The sequence below is a fragment of the Corvus moneduloides genome, chromosome 3 (genome assembly GCF_009650955.1).
Source record: "Corvus moneduloides isolate bCorMon1 chromosome 3, bCorMon1.pri, whole genome shotgun sequence".
NCBI classification, from domain to species: Eukaryota; Metazoa; Chordata; class Aves; order Passeriformes; family Corvidae; genus Corvus; species Corvus moneduloides.
The window spans coordinates 48,154,219-48,180,427 of record NC_045478.1 but is presented as its reverse complement, the minus strand read 5'-3'; the positions used below and the strand labels follow the sequence as shown (position 1 = coordinate 48,180,427).

Here is a 26,209-nt window from a genome sequence, read left to right as displayed (position 1 = left end):
ATATTGAAATTAAAGTAATTTACATCTTTAAATTCATATAAGAATAACATACTCTATATGAAAAGAGAAACAGTTCAGCATTTGCCATGCTCTAATTCCAGTGAAGAGTGGTAGGTCTGTGTAACAAAGTGCTTTGTAACAGAAGGGGAGTCCTTGTTCTCAGTTCTTTAAATCCATACAAGTGGAGACATGTCTGTTGCTTCAGCTGAATGACAGTCTGACATACCCAGCAAATGGAACCAGTGGAAACATTTAAATTACATGAGCATTTCTAGGATAATTTTTTTCTGTCATTTTAATGTGAATCATGGTTTGTTTGAGAAAGCCACAACAATTGCAGCTACATCAGGATTAAGTAAACAAATAAAATAGGAAAAATGGCCAGTTCTGCATAGCCCCACATTTAGAAAAGATGCAGGATTTCTGTGTGTGTAGGAAAAGAAATATATTTAATCACTAGTCTTTGTTTTTAATTCCCTCCTTCCTAAAAGTTCTCTGTCCAATGTGGAAACTCCAGTAGCTACTGCATTTAGCAGAACTGAAAATACAGCTTTTAAGCTGAGTATGTATTAGTTGGGGACAGCCTGTCCTGGGGGGCCAGTTGTGCCTGTCCTTGTTGTTAAGGTCCTAAACAAGGAAACTCCATTTGCAGCCTCAGTGTCACCACCAGTGAGGTTTTGCTGTCGGTGGCCTTTAAAGGGGAAGTAGGAACCAGACAGTTCACAGTGAGCGAAGGAGCAGCAGCAGCATGAAGCCTCTTAAACTGGTAAGTGCCAAGTCTCCCTTGGAAATGCAGCACAGCCTTCTTGGACACTCATGTGCGTAGGGGCATTTCATCCTATAAGCTTATAAAGCCCTAAATGAGTATTTTTAATGCCCATGCTTCAAATGCTCATCATATTCTACTAAGCTGAATTTTCAGCACTGGCATGCTGGAGGAGTTAATTCTACTGGGAGATTGTGTTGAAGAGTTTTTAACTCACAGCTCGTGCCTTTCTTAACCCTAAACTTAGGCAGGAATGCACTTAGATTATGTAAAATGATGACTGGTTGTCTAGGAAAATGTTACTTCCAAAAAATTCACCTCAATCTCATTTCCCTATTTTGGTTCTTTACATTAGATTATATTGTATTATGGGGTGTGGTTTTCATATAACTTTGAGTCTAGCAGCACTTAGTGCTTAATCAGGACATAGATGATTCAGATAAAGAAGTTAATTCAAATGTAGTTTACTGAAGTAAATTAATAATTATAATTTTACTTCGCCTGTGGCTTGTCTATGGTAAAATGTTCCCTTTGCCATTTAGAGAAGGCCTAAGGAAGTATGTAAATAAGTCTTTCTGGTAGATACAACATTTGATAGTGGTACTGACTGTACTTGAGGGGAGCAAAATGGCTCACTGTGCTAACACCAGAGAAGCAGTCTGAGTGAGCATTGTGGATCATAGCTCATGAATCCTGTATGACTGAACATTAGCAGTTTGGTAACAGTCCCCAGATTCATTGGACAAAACTAGCATTGAGTTTTGGGAGAGGTTTTGTGGTAAGAGACAGAGCTCTAGCTGCAAGGAGCCAGTAGTGAGGGACCAACAAGGAGCTGAAAAAGCATTTTAGGCACACAATGGAGGAAGAACTGTAGCTTAGGTTAGATAGCTGTTCCTGTTCCAGAGGCTCTGTGACCTGGTGTGTAGTTTAGTTCTGTTTTCAGTGTTTCTAGGTGAAATTTCTGATACTGGGTGGCTGTTTAGACTGTGACTTTTTTTTTTAATTTACAATTTAAAGAGATTCAGAACCAAAGCAGATAATGTTTTATTACTAGCAGAGGTAATGTGTGTTGTACTTTTAAGTGTTTACAAACCTCTTCTACACAATTGCAGTTTGACTTTTTATCCCAGGCTTTTACATAAATTTGACAGGAATAATGTTCCTGTCCAGAGGCTTAAAAAAGCTACCTAAAAGTTAGGCTGGATTGACATCTGTGAGATACAGAAAAGCTCTAAGTTGTGTGAGTTTGCACATGTTTGAGGCTTTAGAGTGATGTTCCCTGAGCTTGTATGTACAGGCAGTACAGACTTTTTGGTCTGGTTGTCCTTGTGGAGTTGGATGTGCTAAGTGAGCCAGACTGGTGAGAGAGAGTGGTAACTGGGAAGTATATAATTAAGCTTGCAGACTTGTCTCATTAACTTTTCTGTCTCAGCTCTGTAGTGCTGTTTCTTGGTGTAAATTTGCATAAAGCATTTCCTGGCTGAGAAGTCTCTGAACAGGCACACAGTCTGATGGTTAGGGCATTAACCTGTGACTTGAGAGATCTCAGCTGAAGCCACCAGTCTTCTAAGATGTGTAGCTTTTCCATTTCTCCGGGATTTTTTTTTCCTAGATGGGAGATAATATACTTGTCCTACCTCACAGGAATCTTGCAGTATCTAAATGCATGAGATGTGATGCTGGGCTGATATGGCAGTGGTGAGGGATGTGTAGATTGAGAAATGATAGGTACCTGGGTAAGCATAGTTCCCATGGAAATAATAATAGTGGCTGTACAGAAATACAAGTTATGTTACATAAGGTGGAAGAGGAGGCTTTTCTGTGATTTCCGAGGTTGTCTCTGCCAGCATAGCAATACAGCATTTATATGGCTAAAGTCTTAACGTCTCTGTCAAGGTATGTCTGGAAGGTGCGCAGTGGAGTGGATTGCCACCCAGCAAGGCCCACCTCTGTCCATTAGCTTGAGCTTCTGGGTGTTGAGGGTGAAATCTGTTCCACCCTTGGTGCTCAGCTTTGCAGCCACCCGAGTTTTATGTTCTGGCTTTGAAGATGGAGTGCCTCTGATGCATCATCATCATCATCATTATTGTTATTATTGTTATTATTTATTTACACCTAAAGCCTCAGTTGTGGTTGGCTTTCTGCTGAGCTTTGAGCTGTATTCAGCTGCAGAGTTTCTGGACTGAATGAAAGTGGTGTGGTGAGGTTGATAAACAGGAGGAAAGGAGCCAGGAGAAGTTAGATGCAGAGAATGTGTCACTAAGTAGGTCACTTTGGTGCGCAATTCTGTGGCCTGGAATCACATGAAAGTTGCTTATACTTTTGTAATAACCAAAAGAAATACAGGCTTTTTCCAGCTGCTCCTTGTCCTAGACAGAACTGCTTCACCAAATGCTTGTTGGTGCTTCAGGTGAGATGGTGCTTTAAGAGAAAGGTGCAGGAGATAGATATAGTGGTATGTCTGCTCAGGATGCAGGTCTTGCCTTTGAGAGGGAGAGTGTTGCTCCCTGAATTGAGTGTATTTGGAAGATGGAGGTTTAGTGAAGGATATTGTGAAGCATAGAATTACACTCAGGACAAAGGAAAGAATCACTAGGACTGTTTTGAGAACTATTACTGCGTTATCGAGTATTTGAAATGCTGGGATGCTGGAAGCACATGGCTATTTCTGAAGTACTAGGAGAATTTGATTAACTGGTGCTTCTGAAAAAGAGAGGAGAATAGTTTTTAAAAGGTCTGCCATGGCTTGTAACTGAAGAACAAGTTTTCAAAAGGCTTCTAGTGGGTCAGATTTTACCCAACTCTCATGACGGTGTTAAGTGTGCACCTCATGGCAAGCTGCTTCTGTTCTCAGCACCATCTGGAAGAAACCCCCATTTTGCAGACGGGAAATGGGCTCATCTTCACAAATCCTTTGTTACATCTCTGTCACGTCAGAGCCTTGACCCCAGGCTTCTCAAGTACTGGCCTGGTGCTATGATATCAGGGGGATGGTCCTTCTCCTGATGGAAAACAAAGCAACTTATTTAATCATTAAAAAAACCTTTTAAGTCAGTTTGCAGCGAGGGTTTGGATAGTGGAGTAATTTGCTGTGTAATCTTAAGTTTGACCTCTGCATGCTTTAAGAAACAGTAGTGTATTGATTGTAATGTATTTTAGATTGTGAAGCAGAATACATTAGCAGCCTGCTGATCTCAGGTTCTTAAATCTGGGTTTGGTTTTTTTTTTTTTTTTCTTCTTCTAACTGTTCTGGGAAAAGGAAAGACTGAAAAATATTTGTTCAAGAATTAAACTTCAAGGTATTTGTCTTGGAGTGCTTGATCTGGCAAACTGCAGACATCTGCTAAATTAAATGCTGCTTACAATTTAAAGGATCTCTCTTTTTGCTTGCTGTTGTTTGGCTTAAAGATGTTTCTCTAGTGTAGTTGTAGCCCAGATGAGAAGCTGTGCTGGAGTTTTAAAGAGAGATGCTGATAAATTCCATCCTACTAGTGGCATTGCTTGACTGACAGGCAAAATTTACTTGTGTATGTTGGGACCCATAGCAGGAAAAAGCTACACTGAGGAGAAAAAGTGAAAAGACTAGTAGTAAGAGGTGCCCTTTGATCTTACTTTATCCAAGTAAGACTTGAGAAATGAAGGCATCTGACTTAAGGATTTAAGGAGACTCTCATAGTCTGAAGGGTTTGGTAGTAGGCCTGCACTCATTGTTTCCAGCTCTCTGAAGCTGTTTTTTAATCTTAGGGGAAAGTTCAGGAAACTGTAACTGATTAATAAAATTGCTTCTCGTACAGTGAACTCATACAAATAGAAACCTCAGCTAAAGAGAGAAAAAGTGCAATAGTGAGTACAACCAGTATTGCATGTTTATAAGAGCCCTTATCTATGTGGGGAAAATGTGGTGAAGTTAAAAACTGCATTTGGCAGGCAGCTCTTGGGGCATCATCTGCTCTTGAGGCTTAAACCAGCTGAAGGTGCCCCTCTGCTCTGTGTGGCCTGAACTGGTTCAGTGCATGGTATTTATTCATCTAAACCTAGTTGATATCATCACAAAATGGTTGGGTTTGGCTATGCAACAGAGGCAATGGATATGTTCTAAAAGATGACTGGGAAAGAGGGCACAGGTAAGTAGCCCAAACCTTTAGTTTTTATATAGCCTAGTGTTTAGCACTCGGCTCCATCCTCAGCTTTAATCCCAGGCCTCCCTCTGTCTATAAGAGTGCCATGCCATCAGCTGGCAGGGCTCCCACCTTTCCTGGGGAAGCCAAGCTGCTCGCTGGGGAGTAATCCCCTCAGGAGAGCTGGTTTGCAGTGAGTGCCACACGCACAGCAGAGGGAGCCTCTGAAGCGATGGGATGTGAAGGTGTGAGGTGAAGCCATGTCCTGCTTTGGTACTTGCCCCTGGAACCTGGTGTGCCTTCTCAGGGGGCTGCTCTGTGCCAAATGGAGAGACTGCCCTGGAGCACATGGCTTTCTGCCTTCCAAAGGGAACGGTGTTAACAGGCAGGACACTAATGCACCCAAGTCTTCTATGTATTTGCTCCTTGGCTGCAGGAAGGGCCCAGGATGCCACAGGCCTGTCAGAAAGCTTCATCCAGCTGAAGGAGAGGGCAAGTAGGTAACTGCCAGGGGTATCCAGCCTCCACTTTACCTGCAAGGCAACGCATCCACACAAGTGGGTGCAAGGACGTGGCTGCTGCTGTTCCAATAGAGCAAATTCTCCCTCCCTCCTTGCAAATGTGAATAGCTTTTATCCTATCTTGAAAAGAAAGTAGATGCAAATGTAGATCAGGTACTTTCAGCAGTTTAAGTGATCTTTGAGGTTGGGAAGAAGAAATCTGATTAGGGTTACAGCTGTTTCATTTCCTGACAGATGCACAGGGTGTTGTGTGCTGGCGAACTGCGGATGTACACACACACAGCAGCCTCGTTTTGTATCAGTGGCATAACCACACAGCAGCCAGCATGTTCGGAACTCCTTGTCCTGGACACCCTGCCAAAATATGCTGTATGCAGAATTTTCTGTGAACCAAGCTGTAGTGTGTCTGTGTGTGTGTGCATATAAATTTGTGCGTGTTTTCTTTGGTTGACAGGGCCTTTGTTGTTGAACTTTTTGTTGCGGGAGTGGGGCAGTGTGCTGTAAACAAGCACAGCTAATTATAAAGCACTTGTATAAAAAATATGATTTGCATTTGTACAAACAGTACTAGTAAAAGTGCCCGTGTAAGAGTACCACAAGTACCCAAATAAGTCCAGCTCTGAATGGAGAACTCTTTTCTTTCTTGCAACCACAGCTAAAAAGCTGTTTATAACTAAATGCTGAGGTGGTGTAATTTTCTTTTCTAGGAACTTGGAATAAGAATTCCTAGACCACTGGGACACGGACCAAGCAGATTCATCCCTGAGAAGGAGGTGTGGTAGTGTTTTCAAGTACATAGTGAACTTTACGCTTTTAAGGAACATCCTTTTAGTAGTAGCCCACATTTGGTTTCAGGACAACTGCTGAACTGCAAAACATTTTCAGTCCTGATCACATTCAGTCCTGAGACTTTGGACACAGTTCTAGTGTACAGAACAGTGAGAGCCTTGGGGAGCTTTGGAATAGTTATGACCCCTCCCGTGCTGCTATCTAGCATGAGAGAAACCCAATACTGTTTCCTTGTGAACATCCGGATGTAATTTCCTACTGGTCCACAAGGTACCTGCCCCTCTGCTCTGGGATTGCTTTTTCTTGAGCTGCCTCTAGCACTCTGCAGAATCTGAGAAGCTTCAGAGTGCTGTGGATGAGCATTTCTGGTGCTTCTTGCCTGATCATCTGGTAAGAGAATTTGGAGCAAAGAAAAATTAGTTATATGCCTGTGGTTTTCTAGGAATTTTAAGAGTCTTTTTCAATTTCCTTTTTTTTCTCTCTTGTCATCTTAGCTAGCCTTTTACTTCTTTCCCTCTTTTTCCCTTAGTAAAAGTGATGATTCAAATAGCTTTTAATTATAATAAACTAAGATCAACCTGGGGTATTCAAGAAAGTGAAGGTGAGAGTTAAAAATGAGAAGTCAGTGTTGTATTAGAGAGAGACTAAAGCCAAAAATCTCCTTTTGCTGACATAACCACTTGTGATCTCCTAAATGAGAGGTATTACAGGGATTTAATGTGCCTCATGTGCACTGATTTAATGCCATTAATAGATTTATAATATAATTCCTTTCACTTGGGGCCTCTGGGTGCTGTGGTAATATATTTATTTGCTATTTTATTGGTGGTACTTGGACAATATTGCTCATTGCTCTTTCTCTTCAATCAGACAATTCAGGTGGGAAAGGAGGACGCCACGATGCACACGCTGTTTGCAGAGTCTTTTGCCACGCTGGGCCGGCTGGACAATGTCACCTTGGTGATGGTTTTCCACCCGCAGTATCTTGAAAGCTTTCTAAAAACTCAGCACTATCTCCTGCAAATGGATGGTCCTCTCCCGCTCCATTACCGGCACTACATCGGGATAATGGTACGCACCAGGCAGAAACAGCCACGCTGGCAGCGCCTCGGGCCCTGTCTGAGAGCAGCTGTTGCTGTGCTTTGCAGTTTCTAGGTGGAAAGGCTTTTCACCAGCAGCTAAGAGAAAAGCAGAGTATGTTTGTTGGTGTCTGCTTTACAGATGGTTTCAGAAGATTAGCACTTCATGTTCATAGATTTAGTAGGACTGTGAGTAAAAGGGCAAAAACCTGCTATAGAAATGAGACAATTGTTACTGGCTTCCTTAGTATCTCAGAAACTGTGTCTCAAGAAAGTTTGTTTCTGTGTGTGTGTCCTGTCACATACATCTCCCTCCAACTCAATAGTTGGTCCTATCATGCATTTCTGAATATGTAAATTCTAAGCCAATTTTCTGCCAAAAGTGGTTGATTTCTAATTTTTAATCTGCCAGTTCAGTGATCTTTGCTTGCTGAAGCTGAATTAAAGTTTTGGGCTGTGTCTTAATTTGATGCAGAAAGTATTAGTGTTTGAGTAAATGATACTGGGCTTTCTTTGCTGAGAAGCTGCCCATAGTCTCTCTTGACATATGCAGTCTAAAACCTGCTTTCGGCTGTTGCTGGTAAAGATGCAGTTCGAGACAGCTTCTTCCGCCCTGGGGAGTATGAGGCAGTATGGATTACTTGCTTCAGGACATGTAATAAATCCATGCCTGTACTTCTCCCTGGGTGTAGGCACGTTGCACCTGTAGCCAGCATAATGATGGTGTGTATGAACAAGGGATATTTATGTTGTGAGAACAATAATCAGAACAAGCTGATGTGTTAATCTCAGAAATGTTTTTTTACTTGAGTCTTTGTTCAGTGCAAGTGTTATTCTTGGATGTTTTGAGGAAATGATGACTTACGGTATTTGTCATAAAGTACTAACTTTCTGTAATTGTTTTCTGTATCACATTGTTTTCCTTTCTAGGCTGCAGCACGACATCAGTGCTCTTACCTTGTTAACCTCCATGTGAATGACTTCCTTCATGTCGGTGGAGACCCTAAATGGTTGAATGGTCTGGAAAATGCACCTCAAAAACTGCAAAATTTAGGAGAACTGAACAAAATGTTGGCTCATCGACCCTGGCTTATCACCAAGGAACATATCGAGGTAGGTCTTTCATGCAGTAATGTGAATGTCCCCTTTTTTCAGTAAAGCAATCACAGGGGTTCAGAGCCAGACAGAGTGAAAGATGTTCTGTGGTAATGACTTTAATTTCAGTGCTACATCACTGCATGATACAGTATCACTTGTGCCCTTGTAAAACTAACAGGATCATAACTGCTCTCAAATGAGTGACAAATTTAATTTACAACATGCTAAAATTTCTGTGTCATGTTGGAATTCTGTTGGTGCGATGACAATGTGCTCAGGTGTGCACCTCCCTCCTCAAGCTGTGTGCTTTCAGTTTCTGAGATGCTGCCAGAGGTCAGGCAGACCACCAGCCATCACATTTTTGTCTGGCTTGCTGCCAGTTCAAATGCTGAGTTTTCAGGCTGGGATGGAGGGAGCAGGCTGGCAGAGCTGCCCAGGGGAACGATGGTGGTACAGGACAGCCAGGACTGCAGCACCAACAAACCACCAAGGGGCTGCTTCTTCCAGCCCTTCTGCTCTCCTCTGCGCTCCTAGCGAGGAGCACGTGGGTGCTGGGACTTCCCTCGGTGCTGCCTGGCCTGGTGAGAGGTGGTGGCAGGTCCAGCTGGGAGGCAGGACGATGTGCTGTGGGGGAGGGCACATGCTCTGCCAGAAGGCCCCAAACCTCCCACACTTTCCTGCCTGAAGGGGAAGTTGGGGTTTGAAGCTTCTTGTCAAATCTAGAGCATTCCACCCACAGGGACAAGATGAAGGGAGCCTGGTGCCAGGTTTTTACACAGCTGATCTGCAAGGAGTTGCCTGGGTTTTCTGATGCTGTAAAAACCATTTGAACAAACAAGGAACAGTCGTGGTTGCGTCTTCATCAGAGGTGTGAAATTTCAATGCAAGTCAGTCTGGCCTCGATAGAAACCACGTGGTGCAAAAGAGAAACCCCAACTTATTCAATTGTTTAGGGACAGAGAGGGGAGAGAAGTTGCCTCCTTTGTGGCTTAACCACGCAAGTCTGTGTCTGGCAGGTCACCTGGTAACAGATCACTGAGCACACTAATGGCAGCAGAAAGTTAGGAAGCACATATGGATGTTGGGAAAATAATTTTACCTGGCAAAGAAATGTGTTGATAAACTGCATTAAGGTGGGTCAAATGAATTACTTTCATATTTTTGTCTTGCGTTATTTTTAAAGCAACTATTGAAGACTGAAGAGAACAGCTGGTCCTTGGCAGAGCTGATCCATGCAGTCGTTCTCCTTACACACTACCACTCCCTTGCTTCCTTCACGTTTGGCTGTGGGATCAGCCCAGAGATCGACTGTGAAGGGGGTCACACCTTCAGGCCCCCCTCCGTCAGTAACTATTGCATATGTGATATTACAAATGGTTACCATGGGGTGGATGAAATCCATGCCAGCCCAGCTGGGAGTATTCCAGTAAGTGTCTGAACAATCTATCTCTTTCAGAAGCAGTCATTTCTTTGTAAACTTAATATGTGGAGGATGCCTGTTTCTTTTCATTCATTGAGAGTGGGATTGACGAGTCTAATCCAGATGTGGGTATTGAAAAAGTGCATCTAGGAGGAGCTGAAATGATACTGGTAAGCTGGGGAAAGCTACCAAAGGGAGAAACAGGCACAATCTCTGTTTGCTTTTTCTGCCTGTCATTCATAAAGGTAGTTCATGATACGTGTCCTGAGCAGCAGTGGCCAGGAATGCTTTTTTCATGGGTGCAGTGGAAAGTTGCCTCTTCCTTTGATTCCAGGCTCTGACTTTTTTGCCTTGAGGTGTTTGTGATGCATCACACAACAGATGATTCTTAACAGATCATACACAACTTTGTGACTGTCTATAAAAAAACACTCTCTCCTGCCTGCAGCAGTTATGCTGATCTGGACTTGTTTTCCCTTGGTGAAAAGCATGATGTGAACTAAGTGTTGGTTTAAGAACAGCCATGAGGGTGTTCCCACTGCAGGATCCTTGCCTTCGAGATTTTACTGCAGTGGTGTGGGTGGCATTTAAATTTGTTTGATGAAGCTTGCTGGCTCTCTGAAGGAGGAAACTGCAAAAGGCAGGGAGGAAAGGGGCAGAACTGTATAAATTAAAGATAATTTTACTTTCCTTCGTGCTGATGAAGTTTTACAAGACCGATTACTGAATTAATACTGTCTTGTGGTGTTAAAACAGCTCTTGTGAAAGACAATTATCTTGCACAGGCTTTCTTTTGAGGCTTCATTAAATCTGCATTTACACTCACTCTTCCTTTTTCCTTCAATGTTTCTTCTCTGCGAGCAGAGGAGGGGAAAAATACAGTTGGGTGGTAAATTGTGGTTACTTCCTCTATCAGAATTTCTGTTACAGCTCCTTGTTTTTCAGTTGCTGAACATTTAGACTAAGAGAAACTAATTTTAGTGTGAGAACAACTTGTTCCAAAATGCTGTGATTTTTAAATCATGCTAAAAATACCAGGGATCTAATTGAGAAAAGATGATGACTAAATGTAAGCCATTGGGTCAGTACAGGTTTCTTTCAAAAACTGTGTTCCTTGAAAAATCTGTATTTAAAGATGTAAAGGACTTAAGTTGTGTTTAAACTTTCTGGCTTGGCAATTTCTGCCATCCTTGTCACTTCCTGTTGCATGAAAATGAAATGTCTTTCTCTTCTTTTTAGTCTACAGAGTCTGTCTGTGAAGTTGAAGCTCTTATGGAGAAAATGAAGCAGCTGCAGGAGTGCAGAGATGAAGAGGAAGCCAGTCAAGAAGAGATGGCCACGCGTTTTGAAAGAGAGAAGAGAGAAAGCATGTTCGTGTGTTCTTCAGGTAGTGCAGATGTAGTCTGTATATGTATTTATTAAGACTTTCCCAAATTATTTGAAGAAATACTACTGCAAAAGGGGAAAGAAGTGCTATTAGCTGTCTCACAAACATTAGCATTTCTTTGAAGGAATCAAGATTAAGGATGCCTTGTTTTCTTCCAGGAACACTTAAAAGCCAAGTAGTGCCAAGATTTGTGGCTGCTCACAAACACACCATAGCACTCTCTGACCAATAGAAATTAAATAATAGAAATCTCCAGAAGAAATGGAATCTCTCAAGAGTTTTAGAAATTTCACAAGTGACTTAAGCATCTTGCAAGATGCTGTAAAACCAAGATACTTGACATGCTTTGCTATTTAGGTGTGTGAAACATTACTTTTCAGATGACTGAGAGACAATACTTAATCTATTACAAGTTTAGGGTTGTCACGGGCTCTTCAATACAATTTCCTCTAAAACAAACTTGGCATGGAAGTCTCAGAAGTCTCTTTATTAATAAGCTCTCTATTCCAAAGCAGGTTTTTCCCCTGACATTTTTACAGACCTCTTGAGTTAGGGGGAAAATGTCCCCTATATTCAGGGGATAGGGTGAAGACTGCAGCACAGCAGAAGGGAGAAAAAGATGTTTGTCTGTAAGAAAAAACCTGAGTGTTTTTCATGGAGCTGCCTCTGAACACCATAGCTGCAGTCACAGAGCTGGACTAGACAATCTTAATACAGGTAGTCCAGTGAAAATGTGTTTCCTTAAAAAGCACAGAGACCCATTCTTGTGCAGGAGTTCTGCTCATACACCTCCAATTTGTTCTTACCAAAATTGTGTGAAATTCTGTTTGGCATTAACAGAAGATGAAGAATCTGCAGCAACAAGAGATGTGTCTCGTCACTTTGAGGATACCAGCTATGGTTACAAAGACTTCTCCAGACATGGAATGCATGTGCCCACCTTTCGTGTTCAGGTAAAAGGCATGGGGCTGCCATCAGGAGCTTAGGGAACAACCTGTTCATTGTGCCAGATAGCAAACCTGGAAATGGCTGTGCCCTCACTGCCCTGTGAGTGAGGCTTAAAGCCAGCAAATGAACAACCCCCACCCCCCAGTGGATTATCTGCCCTGGGATCTATTACTGCATTAAAGCTCTGGGCTGTCACAAGTTCATTTCTGAAATGCTCCATTCTGCATTTTTACTTATTCTAAGGATTATTCCTGGGAAGACCATGGCTATTCCTTGGTTAATCGTCTTTATCCAGATGTGGGACAACTACTTGATGAGAAGTTCCATATTGCTTATAATCTGACTTACAACACAATGGCTATGCACAAAGATGTGGATACCTCAATGCTGAGACGAGCTATTTGGAACTATATCCATTGTATGTTTGGAATAAGGTCAGTTTCACTGTTTCAGTTCTAAACACATTGGCTTTTCTTTGTCAGGTTGAACCAGGAACTGTTTGTTAGGCAAACATACATGTGTTTTTTAAACATGTTTTTGTTTATGGGGGAGGGCAACTAGTGCTACAATTACCCAATAATTTATTTTGCCATAGGAGCTTAGAAACAATACAAGTGAAATAACTGCTGCTTGAAAATGAAAGTGTCTTTTCTCTCAATTCCACACAGATATGATGATTATGACTATGGTGAAATTAATCAGTTGTTGGACCGCAGCTTTAAAGTTTATATCAAGACTGTGGTTTGCACTCCTGAAAAGACCACAAAAAGAATGTATGATAGCTTCTGGAGGCAGTTTGAACACTCTGAGAAGGTACAGTTGGCATGCGTGCTGAGGGGCAGCCACAGGCCCCAGATCAGTGTCCCCCTGACAGCCACAGCCACCCAGCTTAAGCTTTACCCGATGCTACTGGGGTTCTGCTCACACTCAGTCAAGTCATTAGGAAGTGTCATGTTTCCAGGCTGAAATAATTTCCCCTTTTCTCCTGCATATTTGCTGGCTAACAGCTGACATGGACTGGGCAAGCTTTGAGAAGTTTGGGGGGTTAGACACGACAATGGTACAGCTTCACCTCAACTGCAGTCAGTACTGCCTGGATCCCAGAGAGGCAGGGAAGTGGTGCCAGATCATCCATCCCTTGGCAGCAGACCTGGAACAGCTCTGTGGCTGGCCCAGGGTCTTTACAGTCCCCTGGTCCTTCTGGCATGGATAGCCCCAAAGCAGTTTCTTTGTGAAAGCCTAAAGCTTTGCTGCTGGGTTACAGTCTGAATTGCACCTCCCAGTCACATTGCCTGTTGTTAACTCTCAGATACCAAATCCATTAAGTAAGTTTATATCCTTCAGTTTTTCTTTGGAAAGGTATTTCTTGGCCTCACTTAATGCTGAAACATAAAGATGCAGAAATCATCAGTGTTTGTATCATTAGAGGCTCTAGTTGTTGATTAAACCCCTTAAACCAGGGTCCTGTAACTACAATGATGTAAGATTGTTCAAGTAAAACACTGCCTATGTTTTGGCTGGACTAACTGTAATAGACGAGCTTTTCAAGCACACAAATCCTTCTTTAAAGCCCAAAACTTTGCAACTCCATAGCCATCAAAATCCACGACTCATTCACATACGTGTCACTGAATGCAATAACTGTACATCCTCATGGAGATCATGCAAATGAAACCACACACAGCCCTTACATGCCCGAGCAAACTCACAGCAACCTGCTGTCAGTGAGAAAATACTTTCACACCCTCCCCCCGCTTTGAGGATCTCACCCTCAAAGAAATACAGTAAAGGCATTGAGAAGATGAGCTGGAGAACTAAAATTCTTACCTCTAGTAGCTACTGAACACCTGTGTCTCAGAAGAGATAATAGATTTATGGCACTTGAGAGTTTTTCTGGTGCTTCACCTTAGCCAACCACTCTTTGTTGTTCAGGTGGTAGCTGCCTGTGTGTTTCTCTCTCAGTCCCAGGGGCAAATGGCCTTGTCACCTCTGCCTTTGCTAACACCCTCCTCTGCTCTGCAGGTGCCCACTGCCCTTTAATCATTAGCCTCATTAAACTAAACTTGAACAAGCTCTGCATAGTGTTGCTGAAGAAGGGCTTGTGTGCTTGAAAGCTTCTCTTGTTTTACCCAGCTAAACCATCTGGTCTGCTAAAGGATGATTTCCTCTTCCTATGGACCTGGCCCTGCCTAAATGTGCCTGTGAGCCAGTGCCACGCCGTGCTGCAGTACGGGGTGTGGCGTTGGTTCCTCTGCCCTGCTCAGTGAGCTCCACAGCGAGATCTGGTGGGCTGTGTGGTGACACGGGCAGTGCTCCCCTGCTGCTGCTGCACCAGCACGACACCCACAGCCCCGCAGCTTCCTTTGGCTGCAGCCTGTGGTGGTGAGCACAGTGCTGAAGTGTAACTTCTTCTCTCTCCTGAAGGTCCATGTAAATTTGCTTCTGGTAGAAGCTCGGATGCAAGCCGAACTACTTTATGCTCTGAGAGCTATTACTCGCTATATGACCTGATGTCTCTGGCTGCCTGTCGATGTCGGAATGTTCTGCAGCTGCAGTATGGCAGAGGAAGATACGAAGCCTCAGGACCAACAGTAGCTATAAGTTAAGATGCCCATTGTGCCATAACTCCTTTAGTTTCAGCTATTTCCATGTTTGGAATATCACTGCTGCCACTGGGCAGCGAACGCTTGGCAGTTGACAGACAGGGTTGTGCGGAAGTGCTGCCTGCTCATGGTATTTTGGCTTTAGACAGCCCGGGACATTCTCTGAACTTGTGGCAATATAGCAAACGATAGATACATAGATCTTGTGATAAGGCAAATACTGCGGGAGTCGGAGCGCGAAAAGAACTGGGACTTGATGACATTCGCTTTCCCTATGAGAATAATTTTAGAAAATCTTGATGCTGCTATTTGTGCAGGTGGAGTGAACAGACCCAGGCTGTTCCAGTTGAGCTAGAAGTGAAAGTGAGCACTGCTATTGTCTGAGCCTTTACTCTGTGTGGTTTCAAAAAAGCCTTGTTATTTAGATTCCCTGTTTAATCAGAACTAAACCTCTTCTGTCCACACTGATAATTCGAAAGGTAGCAGTCAATTTTCTCAACTAGTTTAGCCTTAAAAACAGGATGTTTGTTCAGCATTATTTCGTGAGCTCCAAAGTGCAATGGTCTTCCTATGGAAAGAAGGGGACTGGAGTCCTCAGAGCTTCTTAGAGATCTACCTACACAAAGTGTCAAGTAGCTTCTTGTCCTCCTTTTCACGGATGAACCAAGAAGGAGCTAGGACAAGGTGTGGGAATGTTGTTCTAGACTGCCAAACAGTCCTACTGTATTACATACCCAACGCTGGTCTTAATGATTTTTGCAGTTGCTTAAATAACTAGGCTAAAAACCATCTATTTTTAGTAAATCAAAACGTGATTAAAATGCTGACGTTTAATATACAGTGGTTTTGGAGAACACATGAATACTTTTGTATGAGTGTGAATTGCTTTTTAAATTTGTCAGTATTACTGGTATTTTTGAAATAAAGGTAACAACTTTTTCTCTTGGTGTTTCTGTGTGGTTTTAACTTGAAGCTTCTGTTCTTACTGGTTCGAAGACCATTTAAAAATGTTTGCAACAGTAACTGAGCAAACATATTTAAAATCACCACCCGTGAATTTTCTAACTGAGTCTAAAATGATGGGAGAAAAAATTTACAAACACAGATCTGGAGCTTCACTAATACTGTTGTGGGAACACCGCTTCTGTACTGCTGCTATTCTCACCCATTTGGACAAAGCTCTCAGGCACAAGGTGTGATTCTTGGGGTGTCTGGTGCAGGGCCAGGAGTTGGACTCGATGATGATGATGGTCCTTTCCAACTCAGCTGATTCTATGAAATGGATTGTCTGAAGCCCACAAGCAGAATTTAATTTCTGTCTCCTGGCCTGGGTCTCAGCTCAGACTGGTTTCTCTTTTTACAGAACCTTCTGAGAACAGTTTTAAGTTTACAGTCCAAGAAGCTAAAATATCTAAAAAGATCTAGGGGAGAAAGATTAATAAACTGTCAAAAATTGTGACTAACAGGAAGCATCTGGTGCTTCCTCTTAACTGAAAATACAGGATTTTTAATGTTCCGAAAACAGAGCAAAACTTTCCTGTCTTAAGGGCATTGTACAGCTGGAAAGGCACAGCTCAGTCTGTGAATGGAGTTTCTGCAGTGCTTGAGTCTCCTGCTGCTTTCTGAGGTCAAAGGTAGACATGAATTTTTCCAAAAAATCTAAACTGGCCATTTCCATCCTGTGCTCTCCGGCCACATCCACCTCCCCTCTCGCTTTTCAAGCAGTAAACACTGCAGCATATCAGTGTGTGAGTGGCATCAGCTGGTCACAGCTGCCATCAATCCTGAGCACAAGCAATCCTGACTACCTGTCCAGTACTCCTGGGCAGCTCCGGCAGAGCCCCAGCCCATGGGTGTGAAGTGCAGCATCCTCTCCTGTAGCTCAGCTGCGGTGCTGGCAGCTCTCCCCAGGGAGAACAGGAATGGGCTCCTGGACATGAGAGAGCTGCTGCACTGAGGGCTGTGGCTGGGATACTCAAATGGTAAACGACGCTGTAAGAACACACCTGAAATCCAGCATTCTGGGGCTGCTTCTTACTACCCGCGAGTTTTTCTCCAGAGAAATACAGAGGCTGGTGTAGCTCAGCTGGAGGGGTGCTCAAAAGTCCTGTACCCCCCTCTCTTCCCAATCCAGCTCATCTGAACGCGCCTCTTCCTGCACAAAGACCAGAGCTCACACACAGTGGCTGCCCCAGGATCCCCAGCTCTGCCCTGTGCTGCAGGACACAGTGCCTCAGGCCCTTGGTTACAGCTTGACCAGTAATAACTGACATAATTAGTGTTGTATCTGAACAAATCTTAAACTGCCCAAGCACGACCTCGAGTTGAGCCAGCCATCAGTTTCAGCTGCCTTCTGACTCAGCCCTTGTCCATTCTGATTAGTCCTGCTGACCACAGGGCCTTTTCCAGCACCCCCACCCTGCCCTGCTCAGCCAGCTGTTTGCCTGCCTTGCCGTGGCACAAATGCCAGGAACAAATGCCTCCAGCTTCCTCCCCACAGGGACTACTTACCCATCATCCTTTCTCTAATACTCTCCCGAAGCAAATCCATTCTTTTCTCCCAGAAACAAATGGGACATTGAATCCATTTATCTTCCCTTCAACTTCAGCTACAATTAAAATGGCAAAAGAAGGGATGATAATTGAGATATTTTTGAGCTGAGCAGAGCTCTTGTTGGAGCCAATCCACACTGAACTGCTGAGCACTTCTCTCCTGTGGATTGCAGTGACAGAGGCTGCCACCACACGAGCTCCCAGAGCCACTCACCGCAGGGCTGAGCCTTGCTGGGCTCAAGTAACACCTGAACTGCTGAGACAAAAAGAATGGAGCAAATTTTTCCACTTTCACTGAAGTTTCCTTCTCACAACTCCCAAAACCTGGACTATGAAATCGCCCCTCCCTGCCGCATAAAAGCAGGGATCTAAACTAGGAAAAAATCTTGCTGCCCTTCTACTGTCTCTACTTCTGGGCCTCCTCACTGCCACTCCTCACCTGAAAGCAGAGGTCTGGGCACTACCAAAGGCACAGAGAACGGTGCCACTGAGGGAGCTCTGAATCGCTGCCTCCAAACAAATTCCTGCAGCCTCTCCCAGGATTGCCATGCTGGAGCCGCTCCTGCTGTGCAGAGCACAGCGCAATGCCGCTGACCCGCAGGAGCAGGAGCCCAGCAGCCCCTGCACAGCAGTTTATTCTTAGTAATCTGAGGTCAGGAAAGAGAAAAATAGGTCAGGTCTGTAAAGCTTGCTGTGGCCAACTGGGCTGTTAATGCTCAAGGCCAGCAAAGCACCTGCTGAGCTAATCCATGGGCTACAAGCGGGGACTTTCACATGCTGGAAGGATGAAAACTGAGCAGTAAACAAGGCAGCAGCAGTCAGGAGGAACAGGGCGAAAGAGGCCTGTTTCAGCCCCATGGATGGAGTCACAGGTTCAGGGTAGACAGCTGGCCAAGAAGTCTGAGAAACAGGCACACAGGTGGCTCTTGGGAGTGTGGGACCAACTGAAAGAAGGTAAAATCTTCTCTGACATCAGGGATATGCGTGTTCTGCCTTAAGATGTGAAGTCCCAATTCAGGGAAGACCAGCACAGCTGGATTTAGATCCCACAAGTGTCAAGGCAGCAGCTGGGTTAGCTGGGATACCCCAGACCCTAGCCCACAGTGTCAGAAGAAGGAAGGGGGATCGCCCAAGGAAAGAGGGGTGACTTTCCCCTGACCACCGACAGCTTTAAATCTGAAAAGTGAGGCTCATGAAGGAACACAGGACAATGGCCCAACAGCACCTGGGTTACTCTGTCACAGAAGTTCCCTAAGGTAAAAGTGTGTCAGAGTCTGTAGGTGAGATGTGGCTCCTGTCACGTAACATTCTTTTGGACTGCACAGCATTTTTGGTACCACAGAGGTCTAAGTACTCACTCATAACTTACCTGTTAAAAATTAGAAGTTCAACAAATACTTTTGTTTAATTTTTCCAGTCAAGAAACGATGCAATTACTAGACAAGTCACACTGAAGCTGCTTCATCAGCTCAAGTATATTGTAAAAAGTAATTACAAAAATTTCATACAAGCTCTTCAAAAGACAGCAACCAGTACATAAATGCCAGACTTTTCTGAATTTTTTTTTAAATAGTCATGCTCTCCAACAAGCTTACCTTCAATGGCAATGTGCAGGTATATTAGAAATATAAAGCTATACAATTTACACCACAAAAAAACCCCAACTCATTAAAATGGAGTGATGGGCTCAGCTGGAAGAGTGATGGCTTTGAATTCTGTCAAGAAGTTTTTTTGCCACGGGTTTGAACTCTCTTTCCCAATATAGTCTTTGGCAGTCCTTTATAGCTCTGTCAAGGCTGCACTCCAACTCTACCTCTTCATCTGTAATCAACGAAAATATCATCATCAGTTCCAAATAAAAATATACTTACCTACATATTTTGTGACACATACAGCTTACCAGCTGTGTATGCTGATGGCTTAAAAACAACTGCACTTGAGATAAGTTAAGCATCACTGTCTGAGGGTCTTAGGTTTAATTGAATATAAAGGACAGTAAGGTCAGTAAAACAGTGAAAATGGAACTGCAGGTTCTTTTATTCTCACACCTCAGAGGTGTCTCTGAGACAAAAACTGTCTCTGAGATTGAGCATTTACTGTGTCTGTCCCCCAAGGTTTAACATTACCCACAGCAATTCTGCTAAGGTAAGCAATCCATTAATCTAACTACAACTATGTTTTTCCTGTCACAAATTGCTCTGCTAATCTGGAGACTCTTCCAAACTATCTACTCTCATATACTGAAGGAACTTGAACTACACTAGTTATTGTATTACTAATGCCCTCCCTTCCTTGCAAATTTCAAAAATAAAACAGGACAGTCTGTATTAAAGACAAGCAATGTTAGGAATGAAAGGAAGTCTTCACTCATTATTCCCTCTCCATTTTGCTTGGCAGTGGATGTGGCAAAGAGACAAACTTAGAGAAAATAGCAATCAGTCTGCAATCAGAAGCATTCTCCTGAATCAGGAATCCACAAACACAACTGATAATGCTGAACAAATGTTGTCACACAGTTTAACAGGACATTTGACAGCCTTTAGGCCATAAACACACCTAAAATGAAGGTGGAATCCTGCTCCAAATGGGCAATACTTAACCTTTGGCCTACACTACAAAAAAGCACCAGATTCACAGCGTGTTCAAGAAGTAACTCTGTAAGGGAGCTTCTGCACAGTCCCAGCAGGTAAAGGCAACTTGGGGCTGAAGAGAAACTTCAGTTACCCACATTTTGAGTCAAACTTTGTGCAGAAAAGAGATGTTCCAACAGCACTTATGCCCATCCAAAAGCATGCCAAGGTGCCTGTGCAGAGCAGATGGCCTGAGCTGAGACAGGTACAAAGGAGGAAATGACATTCTTGTGTGTGGAGATGAGCTCCAGCTCATACAAAGTTACCAGCAACTGCAAACAGTACTTGGCTCCTGTGCCACTACACTGTAACTACCAAAATTAAAGAGAAGCTGATTGTGAGAGGTTCCAAATGGGGTTCTGCGTAAGGAGATGTCATTTAGAGTCTTTCTGTAATAAAATAAAGAGGACAAGAACACCCACTCTTTCAGAAAGGATGTCATATCTGCAGGAAGAAAACCTGTAATCAGAGATAAAATCTAGCCTCTGACATCAGATCTATATTTGATAATGTCATAGGATAATTTAGGTTGGAAAAAACCTCTGGAGCAGAGTCACCATGGAACAGTTTGCTCTGGTCCATGTACTGTTGAGTACTGAACACCTTCTAGGAAAGCAGCCTGTTCCAGTGCTTAACCCTTGCCATGATGGAAATCTCTTTTCCTAATGTTCAATTGGAATTTTGCCTTACTGCAACCTGTGCCCATTAGCTCTTGTCCTATCAATGGCACAGTAACCCAACATACCTAAAATCAATCTCAGCAGCAGAGAAGCCGAAGACCCTGAAGTGGAAAATAAGGGATTATGGGGTTTGTTTTCAAGGAGGATTGCTTTGCCTACTCCTGTTTTTTTCTACCCAAATTAACTCTGTTCTAACACAGAGCGAGAGACATTTCTCCCTTTTATTAGACAGCTGTGCTCCCCAGAAGTCGACTGAATATTTATGGAATCACTGAGGCTGGGAATTCCAGCCTACAAGAACAAGGGTCAGAAGCAGTTCAAAGCTGAAGTGTTGAACTGAAACAGTAAATTTCCCAAAGCAGAACGTGAGTAACGCTGTGGATCAGCGAGGATCAGTGTTCCGCATGCAAGCTGTGCATCCTCAGATAATTTAATTTTCCCACGACTCTCCTCAAAAACTAGCAATATTGGGTCCTGGCCAAAGAGCATATGTGCTGGCTGCAAGCCCAGGAACAAGACAAACACACTGGGACTGGATACTGTGGGGGAAACTGGAGACTGGAGTGCAGACTCCTGCAGTCTGCAAGGGCTGCCCATCCTTGAAATACTGGCAGGACGGGGGCTGGGAGCCCTGGAAGCTCCTGTTGTGTCATGTAAGGGTTCATACAGAATGAGGTTCCAAAATAACCTCGCTGAATGACAGTGGAGGTGAAAGTCAGCACAAGAAAAAGTCCAGACAAAGAGGGAGGAAAGAGATTTCACTGGAAGACCAAACAAAAGAATGTTCCCAAGACAGAAGCTCATCTCCACTGCTGCTCCTGAGGGCCTGGGCCAAGGCAAAGCTGCTGCCAGGGGCCTAGGGACAGCAGCCTCCAGAAGCTCTGAGCCAGCAGTGACACGAAACTCAAGAGCAGCTCAAAGAAGGTGAATGACAAGTGCATTGGAAAGCAGGGCCACTGCATCCCAGGCTGCTGGGATCAGGCAGGGAAAAAGAAAAACACATAGTGCCCTTTGTCCAGCCTTTCTCTTGGACACAGCATCTTTTCAGGCCATTTCCATTCCCTTTTGGCTTCCTCGTATCTTTTGTCATCTTGTGCCAGATAGGGGAGGGAAAAATAAGGGGAGGAGGCCAAGCACAGCAGGTGAAGCGAGGTGTCTGCTGTGCCATGCTCCACTTTTTCCGCTTCCTGAAGGTGTGCTGACGCTCAAGTACAGTTCACAGGCTGTCAGCAGTTGCCTCCTGCTTCCTGAATGATAGAATCAGAGCAATGACGGTTCAAGGCTGTTACTGGACACAATGGGAGGAGGAAGATGTAGGACAATATTAACCAGCTGCTATTACTAAGACTTGTTGGCTCTCTGCACACAGAGGAACCAGATCCAATGAGTAAGATGTGCTTTTTCTACAGCTCCTCTTCTGACTGCAGTGTGAAGAAGGACTGGCCTTCTGATTTAATTCTAACCTGTTCCTAATTAATTACCATTACAGCTGCATTACAATCACAATTGTAAATGCAATTGCAATTGTACATGAACTTCCAGTTAATGAAAGTTATACTGTTTAATGAGAGTTACAATTGCTATCCTGGACTCTGCAGTCAAGTCAATTGCTTCAACAAGCAGTGTTAAATGCAGAGGAAAAAATAAGCATGTATTCTCTAAAACAAAGACACATATCCCTTGCTGTGTGTCAGAAAATTCAAGCATGATTGTGGCTGTAAAGTTCGCAGGTCTCTTGCAGAATGTTAAAAAGTGCAGTAATAACCTTGAAACACTGCTATTTTCAGATAAATAGATGGAATTACTGCTCACATTAAGATGCAGTCCATCATAGCAAGGAATGTAATACAGAGAATTATTACAGCAGTGAATATTGGTAATTCTGCTGTAACTGGAAAAAAAATCCCCACAAATCCACCCACTTTTCAGATTGTCTACAACAAAAGAGACCACCAGGATTTCATGTCCTGTCTGAGTCTGACAGTAAGTATACATCTTTAATCAATTTTCAGTTAAAACCATATCATCCATAGTTAGTTTCCTTCAATTTAATTTATATTTTAAATTTTTTTTCAAAGATTGCAAGTGACCTACCAAAAAAAAAAATCCTAAGCAAAGCAGTGCTCAAAAAATAAAAGGACAAAAATTACATATATTGACTACAGGACTACTACACAGCCACTAAACTCCGTAAAATTTGAAGCAAAAGTAAATGTCCAGATGAAAAGATCCCACTGGGTAAGCAAATCAGGGTCCTAACATTCACCTTTCAGCCTTTGTGGAGCAACGAGCACACCCTTCCTGGTTTTAGGGAGCAGATGAGAAATTGTCAGGATGTTGTCCTTGCCCACAAGGAGACCATGGAGAGAAAAGAAGGGTGGTCAGGCAGCAAGGTCAGCCCGCTGCACCCCAGGAATGCCAGGATCCCCAGGGGGTCCAGTGTGTGCTGCACAGGAACCACTGTGCTGCTGGACAGTGCACACTGACCAACCACCCAAACTAATCCTGCTTTGATTTTGCTCCTTCCATTTCTTTTATTAAGGAAAAGACACCAAGACTACGAGTCTCACCTAGAAGTGATGTGAGCAGCACCAGCAGCGTGTCGGTGTCTCCTCCAAAGCAGGAGGCCGCGCTTGTGATGTCCTCGCTGTAGTTCCACAGGGTTTTGCAGATCAAACATGAGAGCTGCCAGTCTGCCGGTCCAAAGTCTTGTAAGCAGTCAACCAACCTGCCAGTACCAAACAAAATCAGTTGTTTGTTCCATGGAATTTTCTCCTGAGCTCTACAAGATCTGGCAGTCTAGAAATGTGAGCAAGCTCCACAGAAGTTTGCAGGAAAATTCAACGTTAATAAAATTCAGGTGCTACTTTCTTCCTCATAACTTCCCCCTTTTCATTTAGTGTAGCTCCCCAAGGATGTGAACATGCCTTTTGTCTACATGTGTGTGTGTGTGTGCCTGCCTGCAGCTGCCCATCCCCTGTAACTTTCTAACCCAACTGACCAATTTCACTCACATACTTCGCAAATGTAACCATTTCAAAGACACTAAAATTCCATCTAATTTCATTACAATCTGTGACTATCCCAAATCTGTGGCTGCCACTAAAGCAGAGATTGCAATCCAAGCCAAACTTTATCAGGCACCAATGATTCATCTGGAAAAGGTGGTGGGAATGCAGAAAAAAGCCTCAGTCAGAATATTCATCTTACTACGTATCAGATGATCTCACCAAAAAAAACAAATCTAAAGGAATTTGCTACTTCCATGATCAAAAAATTACCTTTTACATTCAATTGTGAGACGAAGTCTCACAATTTTGCAGATCTCACCCATTCTTGTATTTCGTCAGCCTGTATTCATTCCCAAGGGACTCCTCTCAGAAATGCCAGTTTTATTAAGGACCATTAGATTCCAGACCTTTCTCCCCATCTCCCTTCCTTGCAGACACCAAATGCAGGCTGGATCTCAAAAAGGCCTCTGAAATGAAGCTGTAACTTTTCTGCCTGCACCAGCTTACATACAGTAGCTATCCAGAGTTCCCATTTCCAAACTGCCAGTGTTCCCAGGTCCTGGGGCTGCAGAAATAAATGTCGTTTTCACCTGCTGTCCCTGATGACCTCTCCAATAAAAATCTTTCACTGCTGTTCTCTTCTTCAACCTTATCACCCCCTCCTTCCCTCACTTCTCCACTTCATAGAGAGATTTGTAACCTGGTGATTAGTAAAGGCTAACTTCTATATTCAGGTATGGCTGATAATAACAGTCACTGAGACCACCCAAAAAGAGGCTTGATTTTCTTCTCCTCTCTGAAGGCAGTCATTGTGGAACAACAGGAGGCATCTAATGAAAAGCCAGAAGAACTTGCCCTAATTTGTTTTAAGTTTAACTCTCTGATAAGACTAATTCCTTATTTTCCTAGGGCTACTATATATTGATACAATAACCTCAATTCCAAAAATCCATAGAGCTGGTTTGGCACAGTCAGGATGATCTCCTTAACAACCACTTCCAAATTCTCTAGATTCATTCCATGCTGTTACTGTTTTTTGTTCCTTCCCTCACAAATTTTCAGATACAGTATAGAAAATTCTGAATTTATAAAATTCTATAGGCTACCAAATATTCTATACAATAGAAATTTCTCACATTTATTATTCAATTTGCAGCAACTTATTTTTATTCTCCTTTTCCAGGTTTGTATTTTAAGTTAACTAGAACATGGGAAGGAAGGATGAGAAGACTACGCATTTAACAGTGCATAAAAAAGTAATTATATGATGTATGAACAGGAAAGCATTTCAAAGTGAGGCATATTGTTTCATAACTGTGGGCTGTACCAACTGCTTTACAAGCACAGGAACATGATCTTTCATGTTGCTCCAATTAAGCTGGATCCGCTATTATCTGAACATCAAAGCCACAAGTGTTGCATCCACAGTAGTTTTTCCAGGTCTAATATCCCTTCCAGTGTGAGTGCCTTAAACTTGCAACTCCCAGAGAGAGGAGACTCGGGAGCTGTTCTTGGCCAAGCATGGCTACATGAGGTAATTTTCCCTGCAGTACCAAGTGGTTACAAAAACTGCAAGGGACCACGTGGGGTATCAGTTCTGGAAGTATCTTCACATTTGCACCAGATACACACCCAGGGCGCTAATGTTAACTGTAGCCCACCCAGGATCCAGTTAAGCTCAGCGCAAGCAGCTGCTGCAGAGCCACGCCTTAGTTGCTTTCTTCTATGGCACACTCTGCTGTGCACATCAAGGAGGGTCTTTGGGAGATTATTCTGTGGGGTTTGGCTCATGTGAAAGGCTTGTTCGCAAAGAACTTTAGATGCCAAGGATCTACTATGCTGGCATCTTCATTACAAGCTACTGGCCCCAGTAAAACGGAATCCAATTGAAACTTCTTGGCCAAGCCACTCAAAATTGCCTTTACTCAAGCACAGTCAGGAACTTACTTTCCAATTCCTCCTTCCTCCAACAGAAAAGCTCGTTTGTTCTTATCTACTGTAAGATTGAGCAGAACTCCACATGCAGGGAAACAGACATCTCTGTTCTTGGAATCGAGCAAAGCAATCATGAACTTGTATACTGGATTGTAAAGAAGGAAACAGGAAGATGGATTTACCATACAAGTGGCACTTCAACATACTTCTTAAAAATGTATACTTAGAAAGCACTCAAATGCAGGATACCCTATCCAAAAATTCACCACTGTAGTGTATTACTGTGACATTTGTAGAGGAGGCACATGACAGAGTAACATCATGCTGAACACCAGCTTCCTTCAAAACAACAAACCAGAAATTCTAGTAATAAAAATACACCGAAGAAATGTGAAAATCCCATCAGAAGAGGCTAAGTTGACCAAACTGAATTGCGACTTACTTCTTTAAAGTATCACCCCCCTTTCAACCCCAGAGTCAGCAGAAACTGCAAGGATTTGGCACCTGGCACTCAGAGGGGGAAGTTCTTTCCCCTGTGAGTGCAGGGCTGCCCCAGACTGCACCAAGTCCAACTGGAAGTGCAGCAGCCTGGGGCTCCTGCAGGAACCAGGCACGGAGCAGGTGCCCAACGTGCAGCGTCCCACAGCACCTGCTGGCACTGACTCCGGAGC

At 43.4% G+C, this 26,209-nt stretch overlaps 2 protein-coding genes across 9 annotated transcripts in view; one reads left to right on the top strand and one right to left on the bottom strand.

The window, feature by feature from the left end:
• Positions 1-15,672, top strand: part of SESN1 (sestrin 1) — a 76,743-nt gene extending 61,071 nt beyond the window's left edge. Inside the window, exons 2-11 of one of the 3 annotated variants that reach the window (XM_032101420.1) lie at positions 653-766; positions 6,113-6,178; positions 7,065-7,265; positions 8,204-8,386; positions 9,555-9,797; positions 11,031-11,178; positions 12,019-12,131; positions 12,370-12,560; positions 12,795-12,939; positions 14,551-15,672. In XM_032101420.1, coding sequence (XP_031957311.1) covers positions 749-766; positions 6,113-6,178; positions 7,065-7,265; positions 8,204-8,386; positions 9,555-9,797; positions 11,031-11,178; positions 12,019-12,131; positions 12,370-12,560; positions 12,795-12,939; positions 14,551-14,637 — 1,395 coding nt within the window. In that variant the 5' untranslated portion in view covers positions 653-748 and the 3' untranslated portion in view covers positions 14,638-15,672. The remainder of the gene's footprint in view (positions 1-652; positions 767-6,112; positions 6,179-7,064; positions 7,266-8,203; positions 8,387-9,554; positions 9,798-11,030; positions 11,179-12,018; positions 12,132-12,369; positions 12,561-12,794; positions 12,940-14,550) is intronic. The other 2 variants (XM_032101421.1, XM_032101419.1) reach the window with 2 other exon arrangements.
• A 3,055-nt stretch (positions 15,673-18,727) lies between these two features.
• Positions 18,728-26,209, bottom strand: part of ARMC2 (armadillo repeat containing 2) — a 61,401-nt gene continuing 53,919 nt past the window's right edge. For all 6 annotated transcript variants that reach the window (XM_032101410.1, XM_032101413.1, XM_032101412.1 and 3 more), the window contains 3 exons: positions 25,551-25,683; positions 23,163-23,320; positions 18,728-19,103 (listed from right to left, as the gene is read on the bottom strand). In XM_032101410.1, coding sequence (XP_031957301.1) covers positions 18,970-19,103; positions 23,163-23,320; positions 25,551-25,683 — 425 coding nt within the window. In that variant the 3' untranslated portion in view covers positions 18,728-18,969. The remainder of the gene's footprint in view (positions 19,104-23,162; positions 23,321-25,550; positions 25,684-26,209) is intronic.